Source organism: Mus musculus, chromosome 1, assembly GCF_000001635.26.
Source record: "Mus musculus strain C57BL/6J chromosome 1, GRCm38.p6 C57BL/6J".
Classification (NCBI taxonomy): Eukaryota; Metazoa; Chordata; class Mammalia; order Rodentia; family Muridae; genus Mus; species Mus musculus.
Window position 1 is genome coordinate 131,280,912 of NC_000067.6, and position 17,923 is coordinate 131,298,834.

General features: G+C 47.2%; 1 protein-coding gene and 1 long non-coding RNA gene across 5 annotated transcripts in view; one reads left to right on the forward strand and one right to left on the reverse strand.

The window, feature by feature from the left end:
• Gm51644 overlaps positions 1-17,923 on the forward strand; it is a 114,910-nt gene that overhangs the window by 5,331 nt on the left and 91,656 nt on the right. The gene's annotated exons all lie outside the window — the stretch shown is intronic.
• Srgap2 (SLIT-ROBO Rho GTPase activating protein 2) overlaps positions 4,340-17,923 on the reverse strand; it is a 242,281-nt gene continuing 228,697 nt past the window's right edge. The window contains exons 20-23 of one of the 4 annotated variants that reach the window (NM_001081011.2): positions 17,421-17,601; positions 15,409-15,555; positions 11,610-11,934; positions 4,340-8,829 (exon numbers count right to left, since the gene is read on the reverse strand). In NM_001081011.2, coding sequence (NP_001074480.2) covers positions 8,446-8,829; positions 11,610-11,934; positions 15,409-15,555; positions 17,421-17,601 — 1,037 coding nt within the window. In that variant the 3' untranslated portion in view covers positions 4,340-8,445. The other 3 variants (XR_001781100.2, XM_011247923.3, XR_001781103.2) reach the window with 3 other exon arrangements.

The following is a 17,923-nucleotide window of genomic DNA, read 5'->3' on the forward strand; positions in this document are numbered from 1 at the left end:
ATGGGCATCTAATCCCAGAGATGCGGGATGCTGGATGTGATATGAAGGCATGGCAATGCATACTGAGCAAACAGTGGTTTTGTGGACCTTGTAGGGGGAGCAGGAAGGGCTTGCCAGCCTTGCTGGGTGCTCTGAGTTAGGCAGCAAAGGAGGACTAGTGCAAGCATAGGAAGCAGGGCCAGAGGTGCAAAGAGCATGAATTGTTCGGGGCTTTGTACCTGGGACACTAGGGATAGCCAGCAAGGTGAAACTGTAATAGATGGTACTTTGCCTGGAGACTCTGGGAGGAAACATCCTTGGTGTGGTCAAGATATAGGACTGCATGCCTGTGTCCCAGCTGTGTGTGTGTGTGTGTGTGTGTGTGTGTGAGGTGTGTGTGTGTGTGTGTGTGTGTGTGGTGTGTGTGTGTGTGTGTGTGTGTGTGTGTGTGGTGTGTGTGTGTGTGTGTGTGTGGTGTGTGTGTGTGTGTGTGTGTGGTGTGTGTGTGTGTGTGTGTGTGAAGTGTGTGTGTGTGGTGTGTGTGTGTGTGTGTGTGTGGTGTGTGTGTGTGGTGTGTGTGTGTGTGTGTGAAGTGTGTGTGTGTGAGGGGTGTGTGTGTGTGTGTGTGTGTGTGTGTGTGTGTGTGTGTGGCTTAGAAGCCTGGAGGGAAGAGGATGTTCATAACAGACATTGCCGCATTTTCCCAGGTCCAAGGAATCATAGAAATAGCGGTAATCCAAAGGCAGCACAAGAACCAGAGGCAAGTTTGTGTGTGTGAGATTTCTGTGTGTAAAGTATATATGTGTCTATGAGTGTATGTGTGTGTGTAAATGTATACATGTGTGACTCTGCATGTGTTGTTTGAGTTTATGTGTGTATATGTGTGTCTGTGTATGGGTGCATGTGTATGAATGTATAAGTGTATGTGTGTGATATCACTTTCAAATGTGGGTGCTTCCTTCTATAAACTAACGTTACCTTCATTGTTTGGGGTGAAAGGTACTAAGGGCGTGTCTGTATTCCAGCTAGAGGGATTAAAGGTGAGTGCTAAGTGCTGTGCCACACCACAACTAGAAACAGTTTGTTTTTCCCCAGTAAATAACATACTTGGGGTTCATTGTGTGATCAAATATCTTGCAACACTGAACAGGGCATCAGAGCTAGAGCCTGTTTCAAAAAAAAAAAAAAAAATCCGGCAGCTGGGGTGTAACTCAGTAGTTCTGCTCGGTATGCATGAGGCTGAATTCCATACCCAATAGTAGCTATGGCGCCCTCCCCACCCCCACACACTGCTTTCCAGTACTTTAAAAATAAGAAAGGTCTCAAACAAACAAAAGAAAGAAAGGACAGAGCAGGGTGGTATGTGTGGGCCTTGTTTACAGGGCTGTGTATACTGACTGTACTTAGTCACAGGGGCTAAGTGCCAAAACCTTAGAACCTATAGTTCCCCGACACCTTCATAAGTCAACTCTGGTTCTTCCCAAGTGGTGGGTAGGGGTCTGTGGGTGTACTACCCAGGCCCCAAGGGCCTGGTCCCTGTGCAATTACGTCATCATTCCTAATCTGGAAACGTGGTTCTTCCTTCCCACACTCAGCTTAAGACCCTGCACGTGAAAGTGAACTCATTCCTCAGCAGCCACGGCCGGTCCGTAACTACCCTAATATCTGCTGTTGCTCCCGAGAGACAGGACCATGTGTCCCTTCTGCTGGCACCACTGCCTTCACTGGGGCTATGCAACTCATCTGTCCCCATATTCCTCTGTCTTTCTTCTGAGTCTGTACACAGAGAAAAATGTGTCTCTCAAGTCTGTCTATCTTCAGAACAAACCCTGGTCTTTGTCCAGTCTGGATGCTGGGTCTTTTCTTCTTTGCTGCCTATCCCACCCGGTTAGATTCACTCATTCTCTCTCTCTCTCTCTCTCTCTCTCTCTCTCTCTCTCTCTCTCTCTCTCTCTCTCTCTCGACAGGGTCTATGTACCAAGAAGTCCCATTCCCCTCTCCATTTTTAGTATTTGAGACAGGTATCTCTATATAGTCCTGGCTGTCCTGGAACTTGCAATGTAGATGGGGATGGCGCTGAACGCAGAGATCCTCCTGTCTTTGCCTCCCAAGTTTAGATTAAAGGCCTGCTATTAAAGCATTGCCCAGCAAATGCTTACTTTTGACACCAGCTTCATCTTATTCCTTGGCACATTCAACAGTTGATCCTCACTTTTGTCAAATACTTCCTTTTCCTGGACTCTGTGGCATGTGTATTAGAAATCAGGCTCTCCCCCAGCCTGCTTTCAGCGACCCAGCTGCAGCAGCTTCTTCCATCATCACCCTAGGTTCCCCTTAGCACAAACCTCTCTCTGGCTGTCTGCCTGTCCCTCTTTCACGTCCCTGCTCTGAGATGGCCCTGCGTAAGATGCATGGTGTCATCTCTGTGGCTTACCCCGGCCCCTACCTACCAGGCACTCTGCTGCTAAATCCTAAAGACATGCTCTTCTGACACCTAGGTGCTGGGTTCTCGACATCTTTTTCTGCTGGTCCCTCCTTTATGAGAGTCTCCTTTCCCATCGACACACCATTTCAGGAATCTCCATTTGAGTATATCTTAGTGGATTTCAGGTATCCATTTCATGCCCCCAAACTCCAGACTCACACATCTACTGTCTGCTATTCCCATGTGAGTGTCATTTGGTCATCTAAATTAGCAGAGCTTCCCTAAGCAGAAATTAAAATTTTCTGTGCTTGATTTCACAAAATGGCCTCCTCCCTCTTTTTAAAAAATGGAGTAATTGCTAAAGCTGGCCTCAAGCTGTGATCCTCTTGCCTCAGCTAATGAATATCTGGGACTACTGGCACATGTTATCACACCCAGCTCCATGATGGTTTCTCGTCAAACCCAGTATCTTGTTTCATTTTTACATTCACTTACTTTGCTGTGTGTGGAAACAAGCTCTACAGTCTGTCTTTCCTGCTCAATACAATGCTTGAATAGATGAAGTCGGTGGCTTGACTAAATGATTCCTTGCCATATGTAATATCAGGGTTAGCATCCGAGTCAAAGGAAACTTCCTGCCAGCTGTGCTGGCTCATGCTTAGAAATTCCAGCACCCAAGAGGCTGAAGCAGGAGGGCTGTGAGTAAACTGTGAAATTATTTCTTACCTAATGTCCTAGAACAATGGGCTCTCTGAACATTTAAATGAGACAGTCCATACTAACCTGGTCTCCTGTTTTGGTTCCCATCCAGTTGAAATGGGTTTGTGTATTGACTGTTCACTGCCACCTGCTCCCATCTAAGTTCCAATAGAATACATATGAAGAGGGACCCCAGAAGCATGACTCTTGTCTGTAGGATTCTCTAAGCCTCTTTGGTGCTTTGTCTATAGCCCAAGAGCTGGCTCCATCCCAGCACCTCATCGGCTTCAGGGATCCCCCCCTTCATATACTGCTGCTGGAATGGGAGGTGGGTGTGAGAGCCCACATGCATCACAGGGTGGCAGAACAGCCTCAATTTTGACTCAGCCCAGGGCAACAATGCTGCAAGAGCATCATTAACAAAGGGAGATGAGACAGACTGGTAAGGCAAGGAGCTGAATACCAGATACATAAGAGACAGAAATGACAAATCTAAGAGGAAGGTGTCCATGCCCCAGCTGGAGTAGAATTCCCTGGGTCACCACTGAACACAGATAATGCTAATAAACATGTCAGGCTTGTTTGACTTATCCTTAGGGATGTCTCCTATTATAATAAGTGCTCTAAAAATCAATGTTGACTCCAGGTTTTGTGGAATTCATTCTAATTTGTTATCTCTCACGGCATTTTGCTGCTTTTTTAAATCTGGCATCTGTTTATTAGAAATGTATGCATTGCACAAGACCTGCACAAACACAAACCAGACCAGATCTCAGCACGCAGAGGGAGTTGGACATTACGTCCCACCCCTAGCAGAGGAGTGAGAGGTTATTGCTAGCATCTGGGAAAGAGAGGGTCAGTTCTAAGAGTGCAGTCCCTGACAAGCAGACCATGCTCCAGTGGAAGGCCACACAGCCAAGAACATGGGGCAGCACCAACCATCCTTGATGGGGGTGGGCAAGGTTAGGTAGGGAAGATTAGGAAGAGGGGACGAGTCTGGGAAGAACTGGGGCAGGATGAACATGATCACACACACTTTCTGAATTTCTCAAATGTTAAATATGTGTGTGCACAGGCATGTGTGCACACTTGCTCTTACCTGGGACAGGAAAGCAACTCATGGTGTAAGGAGTCAAATAGCCCCATACAAGGCAGAATCTGTGTGCAGGATAGGAAAGAGTGCTAAGCTGGTCTGTCCATAAATTCATCAAGTAGACAGGACAAGGACAAAGGTGCTGTTTTAAGAATTCAGCAACATCTTAGAAAAAAATAATTGTGAAGGGCATGGTGGTGCATGCTTTTAATTTCAGCACTCAGGAGGCAGAGGCAAGTAATCTCTATGAATCTGACAATGTATATGTACATTTACACACACACACACTGCAGACTCAGTTTTTCCTTATCTGGAAGCCTCCAGGGGACAAGTTTGGAGGTTTCAGTCCATGACTGGCTGGCTCCATTGCTTTGGGCTTCTGGAACATCTCTTGGCAGGATATGTGGTAGAGAAACCAGCTGTTACTTTTTATGAACTCCACCATCATGTTCATTTTCTATTAAAACACAAGGCATCTATCTCTAAGCGAGTGGAAGTCTCCCTGTACTCTCCACCTCCACCGGCAGCAAGACAGACCTGTCAGTCAGACCTTTTTCCATATACAGGGATAGCCAAAGGCAGACTTGGGGATCTAGCTGTGAAAGACAATAGCCATTCCATTGGCAGACTGGAGAGATGGCTCAGCAGTTCAGAGCACTGATTGTTCTTGCAGATGACCAGAGTTCAGTTTCCAGCCCTACATGGTGGCTCAAAACTGTCTGCTGTGTCTGTTCAGTTCCAGAGGACCTGATGCCTACTTCTGACCTCCATGTCACTGCATACATTTACTATGCAGACATGCATGCAGGCAAACTTAAACTACAGAGCTGTCTGGCAACCCTTAGTTATAGTTGGTAAGTTTCCAACCAGTTTCATAGGTCTGTCTGTCTTTCTTTCTTCCTTTCTTCCTTCCTTTCTTTCTTTCTTTTTCTTTTCTTTTCTTTCTTCCCCCCCTCCCCCAAGACAGGGCTGGCTTCTCTGTGTAGCCCCAGATGTCCTGGCACTCACTCTGTAGATCAGGCTGGCCTCCATCTCGCATAGATCCACATGTCTCCATACTGGGATTACAGGCATGCATCACCATGGCCTGGCTAGGCTTTCAAGTGGGGAACGCTGATCATAAAGCTGGAAATGAAAGCCGTCCGCATTGAAAACAAAAGGTGGGTTCTGTTGAGGGAAGTTCTTACAACCACGGACTGGTGAATAGTATGCTGGAGACTTCCTTCAAACTCTCTGAGGCTCCACACATGGGCTAAATGGGAGTAATGCTGTAGAGGGGAAAGGAGGTGGCACTCAAAGTCACCTAGTTCCTACTGTTGCAAGGCTCAGACTTTGTTACTTCACTGCTTTCAGGGAGAGGGGAAGGGAGGTGACGTACAGCGGCAAAACCTAAAAATGTATTTTATTTTGAAGTTGTGCTTTGGATTTTTCCCAATCCAGCATTGGCTGAGTGAGTCTTAGGTTCGCACAAAGCATCTTCAAGCATACATACAATATTCCAGTTATCAACACCATTTTAAAGAACATACCATTTTACACAAATGTGACATACAAATCAGACGCCACAACACTGCAGTTCCCTGGAAGATCTAAGTTCTCTTCTGAACTGAAGTCCATGCACACCAGCCCTTCCAGTGGTCTGTTCATCCTGGTACTGGAAGGATTTCTCATCTCCTTGGGGATAAATGAGGGTGGCCTGAGGAGGCTGGCAGAGACCAGCATTTCCAGTTTCTAAGCTGCTGGTGGCAAACTCCTCTACTTTCCAAACTGGGATGCTGGTAGCCCCACCCACTTTTCTTCCCCAGAGACTTAAGTCCACACCAGGGAAAGGATCCATGCCACGAGGGGCAGAGCAGGGCTCTTGGAAACATCATGCTGGTTTCAGGCAAGCCTATTTGAGGAAGGCTGGTTGCCTAAGGCCTGGGGTGGCCGGCTCCTTTTGGCTTTTGGTTGTGAAATCACAGTGTGCAACCTCAATTCCAGTTGAAGTGAGCTCTGCTGCGGAGGACTCTCCTCCTTCTGGTTCCTACTCCTTCTAACAGGACCGTCTCACAGGCGTCAGAAGCACCAGAGATAAGGAAGACAGCTAGGCTCCCAGAGCTGGGGTTAGTAGGGAACCACTTGTACACTGTCCAGTTCATTATGCAAATCAGCAGATGGACATCGGACCAAAGGGATGAAAAAACACAAATAATGTACAGGATTAAGAGAGAAGGCAAGAAGGAAAGTACAGGCCCAAAGCATGGTCTTCAAGAACCTTTGCTTTTACCTTCTTAGAGGGTAGTGCCTGGAGAGAGGATGTAGGGCAGGGTGGAAACTCTGCTCACTTAGGTTAGGAGGAATGTAAAAAGGGAAGGGTGGGGCTTCTTAGTCATCAAGGAAACGGATCCTTGGGTCTGGAAGCCCCTATTGGCTCAGGAGCAGTACAAGCCCAGGTCAGTAAAAAGCACAGCAAGGATCAGACATCCAAAGGACCAAGGGGTGCCCCATGCAGTCAGACTCACACCACTCAAGCTCTCTCTGCTCTAGCTCAGGGGGCAGTCTTCCTGGTGCTGCAAGTTACTCTTCTCGTTAGTGACTCCTTCAAGCTCCCCATTCCCTTCACTCAGAGAGAGGCATCCACCACTTTCTACAGATTCAACTGCCAGCTTCACAAGTTGGTCCAAAAGGATCATTTCTAGCCCAAAGCTAAGAACACTCAGAGATTCCAACCCAAATGACAAACCCATCTCTCTTGAACTATAGAAAACAATACAGTTAAAATAAAAGCATAGCATTCAAGCCAGGAAACAGAGAATGAGCCTGAGCGGCAGGGAGCTGTTGAAACACATGATCCCATGGTGTGATTTCCTAGCTCTGGTGCTCCTGGGGAAGCACGATGTAAAAGAGCCAGTGTTTCAAGCACCAGGCTTGTAGGTTGGGAGAGCATCTAACGGTAGAAAAAGGTCAAAGGCAGGACCCAATGTGACACATTCAGTTTTTCCCTTTTTTAAGATTCTGGTTTTGGGAAAACAGTTTTGAGTTGGTGGAGGTCAAAGTTCCCTTAGTCACCCTTGTTTGGATAAACAAAAAACAGTTTCAAGAGGCAGCACTTCTAGAATTTATCGAGGGATTTTCAAGCCCCTGTTCATCCCGAGAGCTTTATAACAAAACTAAGCCAAGAGGTGAACTTGAAATAGTTTTAATCTGGGCCCAATTTTTGGATTAGCAGAGAGCAACTTAATTTTTTTTAATGGAATGGCAAATTTTAAAAGTATCAGATGCCAAAAATAGTGGGAGAAAGAAGGACTCATTTCCTACCCTTTTTAAATCTGCCATAAACACAATAAAACTTTAAGACTTTTTACTCTAAAAGGAGCTAGCTATAGAACTGTCTTATATTGGAAAACATCTTACATGGAAAATGGTGTGTCAGAGACAAAGACAGGAACGGAAGAAAAGTCTCTATGTTCAGAAAAACTTCCAAAGCTCCGAGATAAGACTAGGATGCACTTCTACAGCATGGAGCAGAGCAAATGCAAACAACCGGTGGCTCCCTCACAGCAAGAGGAAGAAGACAGAATCCCACCCGCACGGCAGGTCACAGGACTGTCCCATTCTGCTAAATGTTTATGACAGAGATCTCAAAGGCCAGGTTTCTCTGTTCCAAACAGAACAAAGTTTGTGATGAGAACAGAGACTCCAGGTGGCTTCTGTGTGAACTGCCACCACAACAAAGAGTGGTCTATGACCAGGAGAGGCTAGAAAAACCTGTGTTGTATATGGGTGTGCATGTGCATGCACATACACACAAATATATATATATATATTTATATAAAATGAAAACTGGGCTATATATGATTTTTTAAATCAGTACTGAAAAACAAGATGTCACTGAGAGCTGCAGCCAAACATCTGGTCAAGGTGTCCTCTATGGTCTGAAGGGACAGACGTAGGCTTATGTCCCTATGTCTTGCCTTGGCAGATATCGCAGCAACCCGATCATGGACAACCTGTCACTGGCTAACCTAAGAACAGTATGTACTGGAGCTGGCTGGATTCCAACAACAGAGGGAAGCAAAGAGTGGAGGAAGGACCAGAACGGGGAAAGCAGTAACAAGGGCTTCATTCTCGAGGTCTGGGTAATGGGAAGGCTAATTCCTGTAAGAACAACTTAGAACCTAATTTTCAACTGAGTCCCCAAGCTACTTAAATAGGAAGATTTTAGAAACGGCCAGTCTCCTTGTCTAGAATAATTATGTTATACCCCTTAGACAGTACAAGACTTGTCAGTGGCCTGTGGGGAAGCAGATGAATTGACACCAGGGCTAGTGGCGTTTGTTTTGGGGAAGACAGTTGGCTTGGGCCGTGTGGCTGGTGGTTTGACTGGAGCAGCCATCTTGACAGACTTTACAGGCCGGAAGGCGCAGGCAATGTCCCCAGCAGTACTAGCGCTGCGCTGGAAGGCAGGCTCAGGGTCCTTGAGGAGCTGGGTGTGCAGAGGGCTGGAGGGCTCAGATGTGGGGGCTACCACCGGGGAGGTCTTGAGTGGTTCCAAGGTGTCCAGAACCACATCAGGTGTGTGCTTAGCACTGCTCTGCCGCTCTAGCTCTTGAAGCTCATTCAGGGCAGAGTTCATTGTTGCTTCAATATCCTGCAAAACAGGAAAAAGGAAAAAGTAAGACAAACCAAGACAGATATACCCAAGGATCCAATTTCACTCAAATAGGCTAAGCCATGAAACCAGCAATAAAATGCCTTATTTCATTGGCCAAAGTCCTGGGACATATGAGTGTCCAGATCGTGGAAAAAGGGGACAGAGATTGTCATCGTCAGGAATTTAGAAAGAGTAACTGGTGACTTTTGGATATGACAAGGCTGTTGTACACATCAACTTATACCCGTTGGGGTCACCTGTACAATATCAAGCCAGCCAAAATGCCAGCAGAAACTGGGGTGGGGCCCCTTAGGCCCCACCCCCATCAGAGGAGCTACTGGCAGTTGACAGTTGCTGAGGAAGAGTCACTCAGTTTTGGGAATTGGGGCTCCTGGTAGCTAGATCATACCCCAGAAGGTAGCCCTAGACCTATGCATATATGGGAATATTAGACTTCCAATACATATGGGAAACCTTAGCCCAGTATGTATTGGACTGGGGGTGGGTTGTTAACAACAACAACAACAACAACAACAACAACAACAACAACAACAGGAGATTGGGCTGGAAGCCAAGTGGGAGGCTCTGGGAGGAGCTGGGGGCAGGGAGCAGTGGAAGACATGATCAAACACATTGCATAGATGTACTAAGTTTAACAACGGAGAGAAAATATTAACAAGGAAAGAGTAGCTGAGTCTTTTCAACTCAAGTCCTTGTTTTCTGTGACAGGTGCTGAGACATTTCTGGATGAAATTACACACAGTTAGATGGAGAAAGGGAAGGTCATGAGTACACGGGGATTCATTATATAATTCTCTCTATGTCTGTGTCTGTTTGAAAGTGTACATAGTGAACACATTTTACAAAGTGGTGGAGATCAAGTATGATCTCTATTTTCTTGACTTCAAGGCCAATGGTTAAGGGGGTTATTCCTTCCATCCTCCACATGAGCTAAGGGCCGTTCAAGAGCCAAGTCCTTGAAGACTGGTTAGAACAATGCTTCAATTTCCAAACTCCTTGAAACTGGTTCCTTCTACCCAGCACCATGAAAGAGAACCCAAAGAGTGGCCAGAAGGGGGAGCCAAAGCCCACACAGGTAAGTTAGCATCTACAAATCAGAGGACACTGCAGCTTTTAGGAAAAAAGCAGTCCTAGCCCAGGGGCTCAAGGCAGAACCAGAGAACCACTGTGTGTAAGCACCCAGCCTCCATACCCTGCTGCACACTCGTGTTTAATATTGCCACCACAGGACTCCTCTTTGGGATCAAGAATACTTTCAAACATTTTAAGTTCCAAGTCAGCCTCAGATTTCCCACTCAGGGCTTTTGGTCCTATGGCATGATCTATGTTGCTACGAATGACAGGGACTCATTTTCACTAATCACGGTGGCATTAATTAGCCCCCCTTTTTTTCCTTCCTGCAACCTTAGGGATGGAACCCAGGAGCCTATGCATGCCAGGCAAGCATTCTGAGCTTGCATCACTGAGCTATACACTAGACTTCCCAAATCTTTTAGAATGCTCTGGAAGAATTCTTATCTCCTGGCCCCGTCCTGTTAATGCAGCTAGTATGTTTGCGGTTTCTAACACTTTGATTAATGACTGGCCAAAAGAAGATCAAGGAGGATTCCCATGGTGCAAGGCAGACTGCTGTCAGGAGCTTAAACAGGATAGAAGGCTAGCAAAGCAAGACATCACAGGCCCAGGGCTTAACTCTGGCCTCACCAGGTACACCTCCTTAAGCTGAGCAGCAATGCAGCCAACAGAGACCATACAGAGCCTCCACTGCCCTTCCCTGTCACCCCAGAAGATGAGGTGAGGAAAAGGACAAAACCAAGCCCTTAGTTCCTACCTGTTCTAGTGAAAATTATATAGCTGGGAGAGACGTCTGAGAGAACTGCTTGGAGTGGCCCCAGTAGCTGGATGTTTAGATGTCGGGTTGGGCTTCTAATATTTCACGGAAAACACAGAGTCAGCAGTGTAGTGTAGATGAGAAGGAAAGTCCTGCAATCGGGAGCTCACCTGCACTGTTACCAGGAGCCCTGGGCTGGAGGCCCTTCTAGTACCTGAGCTTCAAGCAACATGGATACTTTGGGGTCTTTATGATAGAATCAGATGTGGACTAATTATCTACCCACAAGCACCTAGATCAGCTTCAGGAAGTGGGGTGATGGGGATGGGTAGAGAAATATATAAACGCGACAGACTATATTTGTCTCAGCTTCACTAAAGCCTACTATTGGGTTTTTATCATCTGTCTACTATCTACCTACTTACCTACCTATTCAATGTGTCCTATGGACAGAGGCCAGAGGAAGATGTCAGGTACCCTCCTCTATTACTCTCTACCTTATCTTATTTGAGACAGAGTCTCTCACTGAATTTGAAGCTTGCTGCTTTTTGGCTGGTCTGGCTGCCTGCTCCTAATCCCCAGCACTGAGGTTACAGGCATATATGGCCATGCTAGGCTTTTATGTGAGTGCTGTGAATTTGAATTCAGTTCATCTTGCTTCCATAGCAAGTATTCTTATCCACTGAGCTATCACCCCAGACTTTACCTTAGTACGACTAATTCTACTTCCAGGTTCTTGCTGGAGAGATAGGACTAGGCAGATTGCTCATTAAGCTGTTCTGGCAGGTTCACTGTATGATACTTGCAGTACTCTCTATAGAATGTACAGAGCATTGGTCTGCTTTAAGTTCTGTGGGTTCTCCGGGGCTGCTGAGGGGAAGTAACCAGTGTAAGCTTATCACGTAACTGTTCAGAGCCCTGTTACCTGTGCAATGACTTCAGGGTCCATGGGCCGATGGTTATTGAAACTTTTTGACCTTCCTGCCGTAGCGGTCTTCCGGATCTGCGGACTGTCCATCCGGTTCTTCAAGGATGAGTGGCGGCTGATAGAGTTGAGGCTGCCATGGCCGCTGATGGAACACTTATCTGGCCCTTCCTTGGGGAGATTCTGGCTCATGATGGGCTGGGAGGATGGACGGCAGCTAGCCCCCACCCCCAGGGAGGAGGAGTCAGTCAGAGAACTGCCCAGCCCATGGCTGTCACTCCGAAATGCTTTTCTGATGCTCCCAGATTCTGGACGCTTCCTTTGCCTTCAACAAACAAAAATGGCATCTGATCAGGGAGCCCTGGCTCCAAGGGAGCTAGGATTGTGACAGGGGGTAGAGGCTGGCACCTGGGACTTTTAAAGAGAGTCAAATAGATTACACTAACTCTCCAGCTTTTCTTTCTCTTGTTTTCTCTCTGGATCGGTTCCCTTCCAACCCCCAACCTGGGCGGAGTGAAATGCATACTTACTTGGTGGCTGTGAGCTTTGAGTTCTAAACATGTAAGATGCTGTCAGAAAAAAATGCCTGTTTAAGAGAAAGTTTCTAGTGGGAGAAAAGAGTCATGAAAAGACCCACTCCACTGCCTGCCTGAACAGCAGCCCAAGGCCCCAGGTAAGAAAGTCTCATCATCACCAAGGAGGGGAGAACTGCTGGTAACAGGAGTTAACGTTTCCAGTTTGCTCAACTATGTATAATGAGCCTGTCATCATTTGGGCTCTAGTAAGAGGCTGTTTCGTATTCATAGACATGGAAAAGATTTTTCAAGGAACTGCTTTTTGGCACAGACAGAGGGCTCACTGTGTGCCTGCTCCTAGGGTGGAAAGGACATTTATGCAACTCCTATGTCACCCAGCACTGGGCCAATTTATTTCATACCACAAAAGGCTCTCAAACGATATGGTGTGGTAGGATCCTAGTCATATGGGTATTGTCCGATGCTGAATAATTTCATTTTTCAAACCAGATTTTAAAGGACCTCATCTAAGATGCCATCTAGCTGCTAGTTCAGATAGCAGCTGGGTAGCTCTGATCTTGTATCTACTGAGGAAGATGAGCTGAGCTGGGTGGGGTCTCTGGATGGTAAGGGTAGGACTCTGAAGACTGGGGGCCAAATCTGAAGTAAGTTCTTATGCTGCTTACAGCTGAGATCTGCTTTATCTTTCTGGGTCCAGCAGGGTGTGCCCAGCAGCCACTCTAAGCATGTATGGCTAGGTAGGACTAGCCTTGGAAGGCAGCCATTTTCAACAAGAAAAAGGATGCTTTTTAGTCTAGGAGGGCTCTGCTGAAATAAGCCCTCCTCTGTCAAGTTTTCCAGACACTAGTGCCTCCAACTACAGACTGGAGAGGTTTTCCCCTCCCATATCCCCTCAGTGATTACATGGGACTGTGTTTCAGTTGCCTTCCATATGGTCTTTTGCCTTGCCAGTCTGTGAGCTCTGAATCACTAGCATCGGTGCTTGGCACAACGCAGATGGTTAATATAGGATGTGGAATTAAAGTGAAATGCCACACCCTAAGAACTCTGCTGATTTCCTTTTCCCATTCAAGGATGGCTGACTCACAAATCAGAACTGCTGAGAGGGCAGATTTAGGAGGCTGTGGCAGTGTGTCATCCCAGGCTCTATTTGGGCCATGAAGACAGAGATGCTGGTTACAAGTTCAGCCTGAAGGAGGAACCAGGCATGGATAGCACTGAGCACCAACAACTCAAGCCATTCTAGAACGCAGGATGAGAGCACTTTTTTTTTCAGCCTCAAGGAACTTAGGGTGTCAGGAAGGCTTCCCCAAATAAGTAATGCTTAGAGTGAGTCTTGGAGGGTGAGGAGGAGTTAACCAAATGAGAGGGTCCAGGAGGAGAGAGTTCTTTAGACAATCAGGAAATTGAAGTTGCATGGGAGGACTGTTGTGGAGATAGTCAGGAAGACAGAACGGCATACTCGCTCCTAAGGGCCAGGCATATGGGGGCTGTCTGTCACTCACGCACTGATTGGCTGGTGCCTAGGAAAGGTTGACATGGGTTGGTTATAGTCTGCCCCAGGAAATTCATCAGAAGAATCTTGATACCACCAAGCAAGCAGTTCAAGGGAGCCATCTCAACGTTCTAGCAGTTGTTTATCTTTTGACTATTTTCAGCCTTTGTTCTCTATCATTCCTTTGTAATAAGTGGCATCAAATATATGCTGACTTAAAACTTAATACCCAGGGATGAAGCTGTAGCTTGGCAGTGGGGTTCTCCATCTGAATATGTGACTTGTTCAGTTCTGTCCCTCAACACCATAAAAACAAAAATAAATGTGTGTAAATAAACACCTAACTTTCCCTTCAACATCCAGTCTTGGTTTCTGGCTCAATAGGCTTATGACCTTGTGATTGTAGACGCATAATTAACACAGACTTGTAAATATTGAAAAAAATGTGATTAGCTGGCAGCTACTTTTTATTAACTTGCCCTCCTAGTAGATGGAGGGAAGTATAAAATTCTCAACTTGCTTAGTGGTTTGAATTAAATTATGACTATTCTAGTAAGTGAGCTGAATAAACGAGATGAACTTGAGGGGAAAGAGATAGGAAAGAACCATGTCCCCCAACCCCTCTATTGTCTGGTTGGAAAAAAGCCAAGAGATCTGGCAACCTCATGCAGTTTAACAACAATAAGCATCTTTTATTCTCCTTCCAGTCTCAGTGTCCAGAGGCTATGGTTAACAGGGTATCAAAGTGCAAATCATTTCACCCCTCCAAAGTCAGGAGGAATACAAACTGTGCGTCATCTCCAATCCACGGTCACCACGAGTGCCCCGGGGCTTGTCATCCTCCTGGCACTGGGCCACAGTTCAGGGTCTGGCGGAAAGAGGTCTGTAGGACTTGGTGTCTGGCCCCTTGAGATGAGATTAGTTCTCCAATAGCCTGAGTGCCTCTTGGGAAGGCGGCAGCTCATGGGCAGGCGAACGAGGAATCCCTCTAGATAGCCAGCAGGTGTGGATGGAGTTAGAACCTCAGAATACTGCTAATGGCCACAATGAAAGCTGGGGTGAGTGTAAGCCTGCCGGACAGGGGGTGGGGGGGACTCTGCAGAGGGACTGCCAGGGAAGTATAATACACAGTGCTAAAGCAACAGGAGAAGATGAAAAGTGATTTCTGCTAGTGTGAAAGGGAGCGAAGGGAAATCACAGGATGATTTAGGAGTTCAGGACAAAGCTTCCCTTGGCTCAGTGCTCTTCTCTTTTCCATGGCTATGAATGCAGGATGGGGAGAAACAGACACGTGCCATCTAAACAAGCCCACATGGTGGGACATTAGCTTGGTGAGAGACATATGAGACTCTGAATCTGCAGACAGACAAGGGTCAAAGAAGATATCAAATACGGTTTGAATAAGAGTTGGAAAAGTGAAGGCACTGATAAGAAATAGAAGAAACAGCACAAAACCAAGTTGCAAAGGTGACCAAAGCTTTGATGAAGGTTTGGCTAAGACTGCTAGGAAGTCTGGGCAGACAGACACTGTGGAACACACAGAGTACCACAGGATGACAACAGACAGTCGGAGGCTGGGGCCTGCCCTCAGACCCACACCGGCCTCCTCTCCTCAGCCTGGCCACACGCCTTGCAGCAGCAAACAACACATGAAGACTGTTAGGCTGGGGAGCTGGAGCCCTGCTTCCAGCAGAGCGGGGAAGGGTTAGGCTAGGGGTGAGGCTGAGTGAGTCATTGAGGGGAGCAGAAAATGAAAAGCAGCGCTTACTTGTTGATGTTTGCAAGATAAATATCAGCTACATGACCCCCACTGGGACAGCTGGCCCCCGTTCTGGCTGTCACCTTTTCTTCAGGTGGCTCAGACATGACCTCAATCTCAGACTTGGGGCTGGACCTCTCCACGACACCGTCCTCGCTGGGGTAGAAGGGACAGGCAGGCAGGGAGAAGGGAAAACAACACAAAAAGCAGTGTTAAATCAGCAAGATGGCCCCCCTGGACATACACATAACCCCACACAGCGCAGAGGCAGCAGCGACCCCTGTCTGGGGCTAGCTCTGTGAGCAGAGGCAAGGGAACCTGAGGGCCTTTGAAGGGTCACTTAAATAAATAAATAGTTCGCTGAGTTCTATTTGATTCTCAGCTCCTCAGAAAAGCTTGGCTAGGGGACACCTGGATTCAAAGCATCTGCCTTTGGGCCCATGCTGCTTTTGTGGGGTGGCCACGATGGGACCACCTCCTGGAGAAGGAGGTGAGGTTCAGGTTGCAGTTTATCTGCTGAAGTTCTGAGTGCTGCTGGTAATGACAGGCAGCTCTGAAGTGGCTCTGGAGGGAGATGCCAGCGATGAGGCATGGTGTGGACACATGGCCACACTGTCGTAGCATATGTAGCCTCGCTCTGAGCATTCAAGATGGTCTCAGGTCTCTCCATTGCTCTCCTGGCCCCTCTGGCTACTGATGAAAAAGAAAGCCCCTTTTCTCCCACAGCTCATCTTCTCTGGATCCCATGGTGAAGTCATAATGCTAAATTTGGGAGAGTCCTGTCCGTGCACAGACCGCCACCAGGTTTGCGATGTTATCAACACAGGGAGGGTTTCCCCGCAGAACAAGCCCGAGAGAGGCTGGGAAGGTGCAGACTCAGGATATCAACCTTTAAAAAGATAATAGTAAGGGGAGGACTAAAACAGTGACAATGCTGTATCTTAGGGAGGTGTGGGGCTGAGGCAGGGCGAAGGGGGGCAGGTGTGTGCAGGCCACAAGGTTGCTACTTTCTGCCTAGGATACATTCCTTCAAAGGGTGCGAACCAACAGACAGGCTACCCAGCAAAACCTCTAGAGCCAACTCTGGTTTCCCTTGTTCTTCGACATCCTTTTCCTACTTGTCCTACTTTGCTTCTTTTACAAGGCTTCCCTTTCTTTCTAAAAATCTTTCTCCTAAAAAGCCGCCTGTCAGTCTTCACCTGCAGGTGGCAAAGTCCTATCAGTGGCTCAGCAGGCTGGGGTAAGCCAAGTCTGATGGCGCATGCCTATAATCTTAGCACTGGGAGGCTAAGGCAGGAGGACTGCTGGGAGTTAGACAGAGTGAGCTCAAGCAGCCTAAGTTACAGAGAAAGGCTTGCTGGCCTGTCTTAAGTCAACTTGACAGACACTAGAGTTATCTGGAAGGATGGAACCACAACTGAGGCAATGCTTCCAAAAGATCCACCTCTATGACATTTTCTTAATTACTGACTGACGGGGGAGGGCCCAGCCCACTGTGGGTGGCGCCATCCCCGTGCTGGTGGTCCTGGGTTCTATAAGAGAGCAGGTACTCAGCAATCCCTGGCGGTGTCTGTATCAGCTCCTGCCTCCAGGCTCCTGCCTTGACTTCCTTCAGTGATGGAGGTCACAAGCCAACTTAACCCTTTCCTGTCCAACTTGCATTGGTCTTAGTGTTTCATTACAGAAATAGTAACCCTAACTAAGACAGAGAAGCAAATGTTTTCTCAGCCTAACCTTCCGAGAAAGCAAATAATGCATGGTCAAATGAAAAAGTCCATGCTGTCACTCATTCAGCATACATATAAATGTATATAAACCTGGCACGCTTCTAAAACAAATGGATCAAGTGGCAATTTAAAGGGAGAAGAGAAAGTGGGAGATCAAAACAATTCTCCACTGAGTTGCAGAGGCGGGGTGTTCTCCATGGAACATTAAGTCTTAGAACCCCTTTGGGAATTAAGTGTCCCTTCCACAGTGCAGCAGGGACCCCCCTCCCCCAAAGGTGCCAGGGTTTCACTTACGTGTCTTGGACTACGATGTACTGATGGGGGATGAGTCCATCTATACCGTTGTGCCGGCCCTCCCACCAGTCATCAGAAGCTCGCTGGTAGAGCAGCAGGGATGCTCCCTTCTTGAAAGACAGTTCTCGGGCTGTCCGGCCTACGTAGTCAAACTTGGCAATGGCTTCTATGGGCTCACATTCTAGGAAGGGCAGGAAAGAATGAAGCATGTGTTTCTGGGATCTACAGACTCAGGAAACTGGGTGAAAAGTCTACTAACAGTGGTGGGAGGATAACTCAGTATAAAAATAAGCTGCACAGGATCCATAAAGCTCTAGCAGACTGGTATTATCTGCCCTGCCCAACTTCTCTCCTCTGCCTGCAGTAACACACAGGGACACTGCTTTCCCTGATAATTCCTTTGTGATCCCACAATGTTTTATGCTGACTGTCTACTATCCATTCTTGATTTTTTATTTCTTTTAGGCAGTACTGCAGATTGAACTCAGGGCTTCGTCTGTGGG